The sequence below is a fragment of the Equus caballus genome, chromosome 28 (assembly GCF_041296265.1).
Source record: "Equus caballus isolate H_3958 breed thoroughbred chromosome 28, TB-T2T, whole genome shotgun sequence".
Taxonomy (NCBI): domain Eukaryota; kingdom Metazoa; phylum Chordata; class Mammalia; order Perissodactyla; family Equidae; genus Equus; species Equus caballus.
This window is the reverse complement of record NC_091711.1, coordinates 28,558,075-28,572,486: the sequence shown is the minus strand read 5'-3', so window position 1 is coordinate 28,572,486 and position 14,412 is coordinate 28,558,075. Positions and strand designations below refer to the sequence as shown.

At 39.2% G+C, this 14,412-nt stretch overlaps 1 protein-coding gene across 7 annotated transcripts in view; it reads right to left on the bottom strand.

Annotated features, from left to right (window-relative positions):
• APAF1 (apoptotic peptidase activating factor 1) overlaps window positions 1-14,412 on the bottom strand; it is a 68,438-nt gene that overhangs the window by 53,289 nt on the left and 737 nt on the right. For 3 of the 7 annotated variants that reach the window (XR_011433435.1, XR_011433438.1, XM_005606534.4), the window contains exons 1-8: window positions 13,566-14,168; window positions 11,194-11,372; window positions 10,872-11,061; window positions 10,015-10,212; window positions 5,213-5,396; window positions 2,224-2,336; window positions 1,990-2,121; window positions 460-698 (exon numbers count right to left, since the gene is read on the bottom strand). Coding sequence is in view for 3 of the 7 variants with exons in the window: in XM_005606534.4 (XP_005606591.1) it covers window positions 460-698; window positions 1,990-2,121; window positions 2,224-2,336; window positions 5,213-5,396; window positions 10,015-10,212; window positions 10,872-11,061; window positions 11,194-11,331 (1,194 nt within the window). In the remaining 4 variants the exon portion in view is untranslated. Of the gene's footprint in view, window positions 1-459; window positions 699-1,989; window positions 2,122-2,223; window positions 2,337-5,212; window positions 5,397-10,014; window positions 10,213-10,871; window positions 11,062-11,193; window positions 11,373-13,565; window positions 14,169-14,412 lie in introns of those variants that run through there. The other 4 variants (XR_011433436.1, XM_005606533.4, XR_011433437.1 and 1 more) reach the window with 3 other exon arrangements.

Genomic DNA, 14,412 nt, shown 5'->3' with positions numbered 1-14,412 from the left:
TCTTGGGTGTGGACCTATGCACCGCATGTCAAGCCATGCTGTGGCAGGCGTCCCACATATAAAGTAGAGGAAGATGGGCATGGATGTTAGCTCAGGGCTAGCCTTCCTCAGCAAAAGGAGGAGGATTGGTAGCAGACGTTAGCTCAGGGCTAATCTTCTCAAAAAAAAAAAAAAGAATATTTCCATTTCATCAGAAGCAGCTCAACTCTTCCTCAAGATAGAAAAGAGAGAGAAAGAAGTCAAATGCTTCTCCAGCTTCACTAGAATCACTAAGAAAAAGGTAACTTGTCTGAGTTCAACACTGAGCCCTTGATGGAGATTAAGAGCAGTGGGACTTGTACATCCTCCACCCCACCATCTCAGTCACACAGGTCTCATCCTTCCAATATCCTCTGTAACAATATCCTCAGTACTATATCAAAGGTTAAATGCCATAAATACCCAATGATGAGGTATTACCTTTGTAGGCACCTTAACATCCTTTTGAAGGATGGAAAGATCTGTGTAATAATCTTTGATGTCTTCTCTGAGCATTTCAACACTTATAGACATGGCTTCATCCAGAGCTTCATAATCATAAGATGAACATTTCCTTATCCTCTTAAATTGCTTATTCTGAAGCTGCCTGAGGTAGTACTCCCAGCGGTTGGGAAAATCACGTAAAAGTGCACCAATTAAAGACACTACAAGAGGAGAACCTGAAAAAAACAAAGTCACCATGTTAATACGGTCTCATTTCAAAACTACCACTAAGTTAAGAATCAATTTATTCTTGAACAATTTCTGCTGCATGTTATCCAAAGCCTTAAAATATTTATAACTCTTGGGTTAACTTTAGGTATTTATACTAAGGAAGTTATTAGAAATAAGAAATATTTCATTTACGGATATTTATCACAGGATTATTTAAAATAGTGAAAAATCTTAACAGAGAAATGACTGAATAAATTAAAGTATATCACAATATTATACCATTGGTAGATTTTTTTCAAAAGATATTTAATGACATAGGGAAATGCTCAAGATCTGTTAAAAGGACAAGACTCAAATTATGTATACCAGTATAATCTGAATATTTTTTTCAAAGTTTTATATGTCCTAAAAGACTGGAAAAAATATTCTCATAGTATTAATAATTATCAGACCATGGATAATCTCTATTTTTTCTTTATAGTTTCACATATTTTTTAAATGTTTCAAAATGGACATGCATCACCTTTATATTGAACACAAATCAAGTATTTTTCCTAAGTTTTAAAATATTTTTTAAAAGTCAATTAACTCAAAATCAAGTATACATTTGATGGCAGAAAGAAAAACAAGAACATATTTCCAAGCATTAACGATAGAAGAAATAATCTTAAGAGCTGACAGATTTGACTATATAAAATTTTAAATTTCTGTATGTCAAAAAAATACTACAAATAAAATTAAAGGTAGACAAAAAACTGGGGAAAAATATTTGCAAAAATATGACAAAGAGCTAATAGCTTTAATAGTTAGAGGGCCTAAAAATTAATTAAAAGTATTTATATCACAAAAGACAAGTGAATCAAGGATAATTTCTCAAAATGTAAATATTTAATAAACATAAAAGTTTAACTTCACTAATAAAAAATGCAAATTAAAAAGACAACATCAGTTTTTACTTATCAAATTGGAACACTATTTTTATAAAATCCCAACCAAAAAATTTTTAAAATTCTGACTCTCACTATGCTTTTCATTCTTTGACAGCAGAGGTTACGTCTTCATCTCACCCCTCCCGTTAACATACAGTAAGTGTTTATTAAATTTTATTTTAACAAATGAATGAATACCAAAATATCATTATCCATTTAGGGTATCAGAGAAGAACCTAAAATACTGAACGTTCTAGTAAAGTTTCTGGACGTTCAAGTGCTAAACTGTCATATTCATTAGCTTAATTTACAAAAGGGTAAAATAATATCTCTATAACCCCCTAATACAGAAAATAACTAACTATACCTTTACACTCTTTTATAATACTGTGAGCTTGTTCTGGCAAATCTGCTTTCTTCATATTAACAAAAAGGGATAAAATTTCAAGTCCTTTTTCTTTTCCTAAGCCACTCTCCACAGGGATTACATATTTAGGACCTGCAAAATCACAAGACATAATAAGTAATTCGGTATGTCACATATTTAAATGTAATTGAATTAAAACATAAAGGTACTAAAAAGCAAATTAATAATCCTTACCCATTACTGAATCTGTAACACTCCTGTCTCTGGTTGTAAGAAGAATCTGACACTGATTGTCAAAAGCTTTTAATACCCAAGGATCCCAAACATCATCCAAGATCAACAGAGACCTAATAAAAAAAAACTGTACTGAGTCACTAGTGACATTTATTTTAAGCGTCTTTTAAAAAAAGAGAATGCCATTTAAATTTACAAAATAAAAAAAAAGAATAGATGTCTACTTCACGGTTCTTCCTCTTTTCTTTACTATCTCTTTCACAATATACTGATTGAAACAAGGGGAAAAAAAATTAGAGACTTTCTCCTCCTCCCACCCCAAGTCAATGCATATAAAGTTAAGGACCCTATAAAAAGAGGACTGTGTATACCACATAAGAAGTAGAAATCAGTTTACCTAATGCCTAAAAAAAACTGACCAAGTAATGGGATTTTTCCAGTTCAGTCGTTAAGGACCAAAACCAAAAGAGAACTGAGCTTTGGTTAGTATTAGAATGAATCATAGAACAATAACAATATTTGACCTTTTTTTTTACCTACAAAACTAGCAATTTTATACGTTCCAAGCTAATAGAATACACTAGCAAGAATACTACTTTTAATGCGGTAGGATTTTGGTAATTGGGATTTTATAAAAATAGTGTTCCAATTTGATAAGTAAAAACTGATGTTGTCTTTTTAATTTGCATTTTTTATTAGTGAAGTTAACTATAGAAGGCCCTCTAACTATTAAAGCTATTAGCTCTTTAATTTCCAACCAACAAATCAGTTTGTTTATTCATAATGATAAAGAACCTCTGTGCCAATTCCCAATTCCTCTCCAAAAACTTTTTTTAAACTAACCAGAACAAATGGAGAAAAAATGAAACTAAAATCTGATAGCATAATTATACACTAGTGTTTTTATCTGAATGGCACACTACTTCTTACACTATAAAAAAAGACACTAGGGGGCCAGCCCTGTGGCCGAGTGGTTAAGTTCATGTGCTCCACTGCAACAGCCCAGGGTTCCGCCAGTCCAGATCCTGGGCGCAGACCTGGCACCACTCATCAAGCCATGCTGAGGCAGCATCTCACATAGCAAAACTAGAAGGACTTGCAACGAGAATATACAACTATGTACTGGGGGGCTTTAGGGAGAAGAAAAAAAAAAGGAAGACTGGCAACAGATGTTAGCTCAGGGCCAATCTTTAAAAAAAAAAAAAAAAAGACAGGGGCTGGCCCCGTGGCCGAGTGGTTAAGTTCACATGCTCCGCTGCAGGCAGCCCAGTGTTTCGTTGGTTCGAAACCTGGGCGCAGACATGGCACTGCTCATCAAACCATGCTGAGGCAGCGTCCCACATGCCACAACTAGAAGGACCCACAATGAGGAATATACAACTACGTACTGGGGGGCTTTGGGGAGAAAAAGGAAAAAAAAAAAGACACTGAGTACATACACAGGTTGGAAAATTGCAAAAGCATAAGCCAAAATGATACTGAGAGAAAAACAAAATGACCGGCTTTATAAGCCATGGTCTGATACATCTGAGAGTGGTAACAATATTTTCCTAAACAGAAATCACTTTTATTTTTGCAAAGAAAGGAAGTAGGACTAGGGAGAAGTTACTGAGCAAGAAAAGAGGGAATGGTTAGTGGTCTCAATCCTATTTCCTCCAGGAAGATGGATACCAGTGACTGTCAAGGGGAGGAGGATATAACAGAGGGACATGGAAGAGAAGGAAGCCAGCGAGAAAGGAGCTGGGCCTCTGTAGCGAGCATGCACCATAATCACTCAGGATGCTTTTTCCAAAAGTTACTCCTCTCATCCAATATTCTGGTATTAATCACCTTACCAATTTGAGAATCACTGCCATATCAGCATTGATTATTATTATTACTATTATTACTGTTACATATGAAAGTGTACTGCACTGCATCAGTAGGTACATTGAGGCATTAAAAGAAAAAGGTCAGAGCCATTACCTAATTCTCATCCAATTTACTGTTATACTCCTAAGGAATACTTTATTCACCTTTGTACTTGGAGCATTTGACCCAGAACCTGGCACAACACTCAGTGTTAACTAAATGAACAAATGAAAGAATGGCTGCTAGATCACAGAAATCAAATCAACAGATTGAATCCCAGGTTATACTCAACATAAGCAGCAACTAAGCTGTTGTCTCCCTTCAAGCTAATGAAAACTGTGAAACAGCAGATAGTGCCTGGCGAATAATTATAATGGTTTTTTTTTTTTGAGGAAGATTACCCCTGAGCTAACATCTGCTGCCAATCCTCCTCTTTTTGCTGAGGAAGACTGGCCCTGAGCTAACATCCGTGCCCATCTTCCTCTACTTTATAGGTGGGACGCCTACCACAGCATGGCTTGCCAAGCAGTGCCATGTCCGCACCCAGGATCCAAACTGGCAAACCCCGGGCCACTGAAGCAGAACATGTGCACTTAACTGCTGCGCCACCAGGCCGGCCCCTAATAGTATTTATTGAATGAATGAATGAACTATTGAAATAAACGAACCCTTGAAGTACAAGGAAGTAGAAGAATTACATGTACCCAAAAATGAAGACAACACAATGGAAGGGTCCCACTAAGTAAATAATCCTTCCTGACTCAGTCTTTTACCAGTTGCCTACACTTATTCTGTCTCTTGTTCAATGTTAAGCCATTAGAAAAAATGCATTCAACGTAAGAAGCTTAGATTTTCTAGCAAAAACTGCTCAACAACTCATCTACTTAAGAAAAATTTCTTGAGAGCCTACAGTGGCACATAAGAGATGATGTGGTAGGTAGGATGCAAAGAAGAGAGAAGTAGCCATTTTTAGGCAGCCACTTTTTTTTTTTTAACATGAGAAAGAGAACAGCAGGAAAGCAATGGTTCTTTCTTAGATCCTCTACCAAACGGCAAGAAAAGGGTATGATGTTCTCAAGATGTCAGTAGTTAAGTCTCATTGAGACTTCATACACCAACTAAACCTGACCATCTGTACCTTGGGTGTTTGCGCAGCATCAGAATGCGGAGACGGTCTTTAGCCTCTTCAATATTAAGTGGAAGCCTCTGGGAGAAACTCTCATCTTGATCCAACCGTGTGCAAAGATTCTGCAGTTTCATCAGAAGTCCAGATTTGTCTTGTTTCCCAACTGAAAGCCAATGCACACCCCCTGGGAAACAACCTGGTGAGGAAAAGAATAGTAATCTTAAGGCCTTTGAACAGGAGTTCTCCTTTGAAACGTTTTACTGGTAAGCAGCAGATTTGTTCCTATTTGCAATCTCATCACATTATTCAACTTCTCTCCATTCAGAGTATAAATTTTGCTTGTAGGGTATTATTGAACTTTATAGCCTGAACCTACTAAGAAAAGTTGAAGATGTGAAGAAACAGAAGTTTGGAGGAAATCTGTTGCTTCTCAATAAAATCTCACCAAACAAAATTTCACAATCTTTGTCCTATGCCATGAATAATCACTGTACAGCAGAGTTTCGCAACTAAGCACTCTGGACATATTGGGCCAGCTAATTCGTTGTTGTGGGGAACTGTCCTGTAGGACTGTAGGATGTTCAACAGCCTCCTTGGGCTCTATCCACTAGATGCTAGTAACAATCCTCCTCCCCACTTATGATGACCAAAAATGTCTCCAAACATTGTCAAATTTTCCTGTGGGGGCAAAATCACCTCTGACTGAGAACCACTGATGTCCAGGAATGCATAACTCACTCCTTATGGTTCTCGTATAGAGACTTCGAGGACAGTACAAAATTAGGCTCCAGTCTATCTCCACTGCTTACTAGCTATGCAATATTTAGCAAATCACTTAACCTCAGTGTCACCTATTACACTGGAATAAGACTGTTTACCCCACCTATTTCAGAGTTGCTGTGAGAAATTAGTGATACAAAATACGTGAAATTGCTATCTTAATTGAAAAGGGTTATAAGAGACAGGATTATTAGTGATAAGTATCTGAGAGCACCTTAAAATATGAAGCTTTGAACCAATAAGTACCATATGAGAGTGGATATTATTATTACTGTTACTGTCAATTGTTATCATCATCATTATTAAGCCATACATATCTTAAAATACATATTTTTATTTACATATTACCAGGAGCCAAAAATCTTAAGCCTTCACAGTCTATACTTAATCAGTTCCACACAGATACAAAAAAAACCAAGAGGGGTCCCTATGTGTAAAATATGGTGAACAGTAGCATTAGATCATACCAGTGGCATTAAGTATAAAGATTTATATTATGTGACAGTAAAAGCATATGAAAAAGCAAAAGATAAATACAAAGAGTTACATTACACCAAAGAGCAATTTATTTACTAGTATTTGCAAATTAAATGCAAGAAGAAATCAATATTTAAAAACTTAATCACCCAAAAGAAATATTTGTGTATATGCACAAAGATCTATTTAAGACAGATTCTTTTGAGCACTATTCTAAGAGTTCTATGCATTAATCTACATTTAATCCTCACAGCAGACTATCAAGCAGACACTACTATTATCCTCATTTTATAGATAAGGAAACTGAGGTATAGAAAGGTTGAGTAATTTGTCCAAGGTTACACAGCTAAGAAGGCAGAACTGGGATGCAAACTTCCAGCATCAATGCTGAACTTCTAAACTATTCTGCCTCCACAAGGAAAACTGTTCACAACAGGAAAAAGCTGGAAACAACTTGCGATGTCCATCTTAACCTCCTGTTCCACTGCAGGCTTCCAAAGCCTGAGGTAGACCCAACTGAGGAAGGGGAGAACCTTATATATAAATGAAGTTTAGAGTATTAAATAGGACTTGACATTTTAATTATTGAAATGAGATTGTTTTTAAAACTTGAAATTACTAGGAACTCTGAACCTGTACAAGGCCAGAGAAAGAATCAGTTCCAGAGAAGAGTTTTGAACAGACAAAGAGGAAAAAAAGACTAAAGTTGTTTTCTGATTACACCCTACAAACCACAACACAATGGTTACATATTCACTAAATAAACCTAGTAAAACTGCCAAGGTTTATGATCATGAATTTACATTGGAACTCAGCTGGGTGATTTTCTACAGCAAAGGGGAAGCAAGCAATGGTCTGGATGGAGCAACAGGGAGTAAAAAGGAATACCTGCTCCATACTCCATCTTCTACCATAGAGAAGAAGGGATCAGCTTTAACTGAAGAGAAGGAGGGAACTAAAGAGCCAAGAGTATGTGCTAAGGAGCAACCGAATGCCAGGCAAAAAAATCTAGGCCCAAGCCTAGGAGGCAGCTGACAGGATAAATAGAGGATATTGTGGAGTCAATGGATAAGACTTTATAGGTCAGAAAACTGTAGTAGTAAACTTTAAGAACAGAATAGGCGGAGGTAGGCAAAGAGTAGAAGAGAATGTTTAACATCAAGATTTCAAAAGTGGTATTGTTTCTGGTAATGCCAAGGACCAGGGTCCAGTCTATGATCAGGGAAGGACATGGCTGAAGGGGAGTGAAGAAAACGTTTACTGCAGAAAGAGAGGTCAAGGAGCTGAGAGGCTAAGATTTTGGACTCATTCACATAGATATAGAAATCACTAAGAGTACCCCAAAAAGGTGGGGGAGGCAAGGCGGTGTGAGGATGGCACATAAAGACTGGGCAGGGTTCCAGTGTTCTGTACACAGGGGCACAAGGAGTCAGAATCGACTTTATGGCACTAACAAACAAAAATATATATATTGTAAGGAAATTCATCATAATATTGAAAGGAAAAGTAATTCCTTCACACGAAAGGAACCCAATTTTATCCTGAAATATCCTGGGTCATCAACTTTGCAGTAGAGGTAAAAAAAAAAAAAAAAAATGAATAATAAAAATAAACCCTTGGTCCTGAGATTTGTATGGAGCTGAGCCCCAGGAAACTTCTCTATAATGACAAAGGGGAAAAATCAGGGTTCAGGAATTGGACATACTTCGGACAAGAGTATGATCAATGCTGCTGACAAAGGCTGTGAGCTACAAACTAAAGCCAGATGTGTACAATAGATCTGCCCTAGCCTCCATCTTTCTAAATCTCTTAGAGGCTTACTACTTATTCCATTCATTTTGCCATCTCATCAGAAACTGTCTTGATTATGTATTGTAAATCAAAAAAGTTTTATTAACAACTAGAAGTCAGGAACTGTCTTTAAGTTCCCTTAGAACTCACTAATGAATACAGGCACCAGAGACTGAGGGAGCTATATAACTGTTCCTGCTGAATACCCTGAGAACCTACCAGACTCATCAAGGTCAGGAGTATACCTACCAAATGTCCTAAATCCTCTGCTATAGCGTGCCCTTCCCCATTGCAGTAACTACGCAATACCCTTCCCACCTACCCTACTCCTCCATTCCAACCTAGTCTGCCTGGCAAACTTCTATTCTTTCTCCAAACTCCAGCTAAAATGTCATCTCATTCAGGAAGCCTCTCCTGTCTATCCTCCTCCCCCAGAGAGAGAACACTTCCTTCCTTTGTTCTAATTTCGTACCTTACACTTGTTTCTACTGTTCAATTTATCATATATATCATAATTTGTTTACATGTCTGTCTCCCCTACTAGACGGTGAGTGAATTCCTTAGATGCACAGACTGTGCCTTCTTTTTGGATCCCCAGTGCCCAAAACAGTGCCAAGCTCCATAGCAGGCTCTCAAACATTTACTGAACACGTGAATACCTGAAGCGAGAAAAGTCAGTCACCAAATGTCAAATAAATCGATAAAACCTACCCGCAAAAACCCACTGGTTGCCACAGTCAACTCCCAATTTTTCTTTATCTTGGGACTTACAGATAAGAGAGACAAGTTACTAAAGATTTTTTAAAGATAAGCAACTGATAGAATTAATTACAGAAATGGAATTAATAGTTTAATACAGGATGCCAAACACACGGGAGAAGCACCCACTAGGACAGTCATTAATGGGAACTGAGTTTCCAAGAATCTCCTACCCCACAGCGCTCTAGCCCAAAACAGACACTCACTTGACAGGAAGATGGAAGTCTAGTACTGCCTCAAACGCAGCGATGTAACCTGGACAACCTTTCAAGATCCTTTTTCAACCCTACCATCCCCTGAATTGTTAAGATACAAGGGAACCTGCTTCATTTCAGTGATAATAAGTGCCGTCCAATAATAAATGAACTTACTGGCCTGGCTAACCAAGCCTCATTGTGACAGGTTAGGTAAAAAAATAAATTTCAAATTTAATCATGCCTGTGGTAGGCAGAATAACGGCCCCCCAAAGAAGTCCACATCTTATTCCACAGAACTTGTAAATATGTTACCTTACACAGCAAAAGGGACTTTGCAGATTCGATTAAATTAAAGATTTTGAGCTGAGATCATCCTGGATTATCCAAGGGGCCCAACGTAATCAGAACAGCCCTTATAAAAAGGAGGCAAGAATATCAGAGTCAGAGAAGATGATGTGATGACAGAAGCAAAGATCAGAGAGACAAAGATTTAAAGATGCCATGTGCTGCCAGCTTTGAAAATGAAGGAAGGAACCATGGTCAAGGAATGAAGGCCACCTCTAGAAGATGAACAATACAAGAAAAAGAACTCTCCCTAGAGCCTCCAGAAGGAACTCAGCCCTGCTAACTCCTTGATTTTAGCCCAATAAGAACTATTTTGAACTTCTGACTTCCAGAACTGTAAGATAATAAATTTGTGTTGCTTTAAGCCACCAAATTTTTGGTAATTTGTTACAGGAGCAACAGGAAACTCATACACTGCCTAAAGAATATCTCCTTAGCCAGCAACACATGGTAATCAAAACTTACCTTCTAAGAGGGTATGATCTCGAACAGCTTCTGCAGCTAATACAGACTTCCCACAACCTGCCATTCCATAAATGGTGACCCATCCCGGTTCACCATCCAATTTGAGGAGTTTCTGCCGAATTGCATGAACCAGCTTCTTTCTAGTAACAAAAACAACTGGCCTCTGTGGTACTCCACCTTCACACAGGACTGTCTTTACTGAAATTCAAAATAAAACAAGTAGGAATGAATACAACTTTGAGGTGGTTACACAATACCATAAAAACCAAAAAGAGCAAGGCTGAGGCCTTAGCCTCAAAATTTCCAAGAGAAATGAGAAAATGTGGCTAGCACATTAACTTCAACTTTCTGATTTCTCAGAACAGCTAGAACAAAAGCAAACATATACCTTTCAAGATGACTACAGACAATGGAAATCTCCATCTATACCTGTCCTTACTCACTCTATGCCTCCCTGACTCTCCAGTCTCCTTTTTCTCAGATTGAAAACTGGGAAGGAGAGCGTAAAGAGAAGAACACGGAATCCCTTTCAAGAACACAGATTCTTAGTCTTTCCTATGCATGAATTTGATAAACATAGAACTAGAGAAGAACTTAAATACAGGCCTATAAATTGTCTTATTATCTCTAACAATTAGGGTATGTATATTATTACCTCAGCAGTAGACAGTTCACTGGGCAAGAAGAAAATGTGAGAGTTAACAGAGATGCAAATAAAAAGACTTAAATTGGAAAATATAGTTTTTTCACATGCATTTTTTCAATGAACTAATCAGTCTCTTCAGCAGACTCTATCTACAGTAACACAAAGCTGCAGCAAGGTAGCCATTGTGAGAGAAGGTATCATGGATACAAACCATATGAAGTTACTCCAACAAGCGAATCTTTGCCATTGGAAGAAGAGAGAACAGGAATGCCACCATGGAGAAGGGCAGCAAGATCTTTATATCCTTCTTGTAGGAGAGCCTTGTAGAATGATATGTAGCAATAATTATCCTTTTTAAGTATCATTTTAATTAACATAGCTGCTTTTTGCTGTCGAGTGGGCTGGAAAAAAATAAGTAGTTTAGCATGCTACAAAGAATATGTTTGCAACATAAATTAGTGGAGACCAGTACAGGTTCCGAAATAAATTCTAAAAATTTTTAAGAAAGCATAGACTGCCTCAGAGGGCTTTACCTCATTTTTTACTTTTTCCTCCTCCGATACTGTTAAAACTCCATCACTAATCATGTAATCCATGATGTAGGAGGTTTTGATGTCCTTTTCCAGGGCTTCTCTATGTTGAAGTAAACAATTTCGAGCTTTTGCATCCATCCTCCTTCAAATTTTTCTCTTTCTGAACTGTCAACCATGAACTACAAGCAAAACATCAAAATATGTGTTAGGCCAATAAAGATATGAAAAGATGTGTAACCTCACTGGTAATCAAGAAATGTAGAGAAAATAAGATTTATTTTGCGAAGATTTTTTTAAATGGACAAAACCAAACGCTTTCAGAGATGTGCAAAAATAGGTATTTTTAGGCACACTTGAGGAGAGTACAAAATGGATGCAACTTTTCTGGAAGGCATTATGATAAAATATAGAAGTGTTTACAGTAAGCACTGTCTTTTTAACCCAGAAATCCCACTTCTAGGAATTTACCTCAAGGAGACATTCAGATAAGTATGCGAAAATATGCACAATAAGAGTTAACAGAGAGTGTGTTGAGGTGAGACAAAAAGATGAAAACATCCTAAACGCCCATTATTCTGAGTATGGATTAAAAAAATTAGAGTATGTACATAAAATAGAATATTACACAGCCATTTAAAATGGTAAGACACATCTCCACGTACTGACACAGAAAGATGCAATGACACATTGCTGATTGAAAAAATTAGAAATATGATCCCATATATAGAACAAAATATTTGTCAGTATCATATAAATACATAGGGAGATGTTTAGAAGTTTGTTCAACAAAACGTTTGGGTTACTTCCAATTAGCAAGATTTGGGGGCCCCCCCATATCTTTTTTGTACTTTTCTACATTGTCTTAATTTTTCTCAAAATACATTATCATTTTTACGATTAAAAAAATTCTTTTAAGATTTTATAAACAGTGGCCATACTGCAGTCCTAATGCTTGGAAACCTCGTTTTCTTTGTCCAATATAAGACTAAATAGAGCACTATTGGTACTGAGTATTAGTTCTTGCTCAAGGTGAGTGTCAGCTCTAGGTCTTCAGTGGTAAACACATTTCTCACATGCTCACTCCACTAATGTTTCAGCTGAGCTGCTAAGTATGACAAAACTACAGAAAATACCCTCTGACGTCATTTCTTGAATTAAGAGGACACAAAGAAAGAATAATATTCTTCACAGTACAATACTCTAAGTTTCCACCAGCTTTATTTCACATACATTGCAAACTTTTCCACGGGTATAAAACCCAGATCGGGGGCTGGCCTGGTGGCATAGGGCTTAAGCTCGTGCCCTCCACTTTGAAGGCCCAGGGTTCACAGGTTTGGATGCCAAGCAGATCTATACACCGCTCACCAAGCCATGCTGTGGGACGGCCCACATACAAAATGGAGAGAGACTGGCACAGATGTTAGCTCCGGGCCAATCTTCCTCACCAAAAAAAATAACCCAGATCAGAATGTTTGCAAGTGTTTAAAATATTAACAGAACTCTAGCCAACATATTACAGTGAGTGTCTAAATGTGTTTGTTAATTTATTCATTCAATAAACATTTGAGCTCCTCCTATGTGCCAGGCCCTAAGTCTACAGAGAAGATTAAATCATATCCCTGAAGGTATTCACAATATAGCAAGAGAGAAAAATAGATAATTAGAATGTGATGTCCTAAACGAAAAAATAGAGATAAACACAAGTAATTTAGAGTGCAGAGAAGAGCAGCAATAATCATTAAGCCTCACTGATGACCATATATTTTTAAAGTGCAACTAAATGTGGCACCATACTTATCAAGGTTCAAAAAACGCCCAGTACTGGCCTGAAACTGATCGATAAAAGAAAAACTTCTGATTAGAATCAAAGCTATCATATTTTTTAAATGTTAATGTTTTATGCTCTCAATTTAAACATAAAACATCTAATTTTTAATAATAAAAGTCGATTTCATAAAACAAAAACGACTTTTGTAGGCTACGTCCAATAGTTAAGCAAATAGACACTCTGACAATCTGAAACTAATTTCCAAGTCTACCTAGCCATATTTAAACTAAATATGTAAATTTCCTACGTTTTTAAAGTCTGCACAAATATTCTGAACAAGTTCTCAGTGTCCCACCTTTCTCAATCATATCAAAACGGGAAGTCAAAACTCTTCACAGTTGGGAAATGGAAAGAAAGTAAAGGGCAATTTCATCCACAAAAAAACCGTAAGAGTTGACTACTTCCTCCTTGGATAATTTCTCTTCCTGGTACAGGAGTAGGATGATAATCAATTACACCTTGTCCCAGAATTCTGAGTCCCTGAAATCGGCTACTGAACCTCTAAAGAAAGCAGCTCGGGCAGCAAAGCAAGGCGCAAACTTACCCGAACCTTCGCCCCAGTGTCTTACGGGGAAGAGCGGCCCTTCGGGGCCAGACTGAGAGATCAAGTTTCGGGATGAAAAGGCCAGAGGGCCTCCAAAGGGCATGGAGGGCTCGGGGCGCAGCCCCGGGACAAGTCCGGACCTCACAGGCGCCGCACCGGGGCCTCGGCAGCCCGGGGAGCCTGAAGACCCCCGCGCACCTCCGGCCGGCGGAGGAGGCGTCCCCGCCGCTGGCTGACCACAGTCCCGGGGCGCGGAGGGGAGGCCTGGCCCGAGGGCCGCCCTCTCGGGGAACCCCACCCCCGACACAAAGAGAGGAGAGCCACTCGGGTTGTCGCTCCTTCCCTCCGGCGGCAGTTGCACCCCAGCCACTCGGGACGCCGCCGCGGCTACCTCCAGTCCTGGCGGGTCGCTGACGGCCCAGAGTTCCTCGCCGCCGGCTCCCTCACCCCTTTGACCCAAGAATAGAGCACCCGCGTCCACTTAATACCGCCTCCTCTACGCCCCAGTCCCACAGAGCAGTCAAACCCCGCTGGACCCGCCCAGTCCGAGCAGCGCGCGCCCGCGCATGCAAATAAACACGCGCCGAGCCCCTCGGGGCGCACGCCGCCGCGCGCGCACCCGCTCCAGCTGGTGCCCACGCGCGCACAGGGAGCGCCCCCCACAGCGCCCCGCAGCGGGGCGTGGCTAAGCCACAGGGGCGCGCCGCGTCCCAAGGAAGGGAGGCCCGCGGCGGCGGCGCGCTCGACGTGGCGCGAGCGGCTCCGCCCCGCCCCCGCGCGTCCTGGCGGCCAGCTCGCGCCCGCAGCTATGATTTCTTCAGGTTTGCAGCGTTAGCGCAGAGACGGG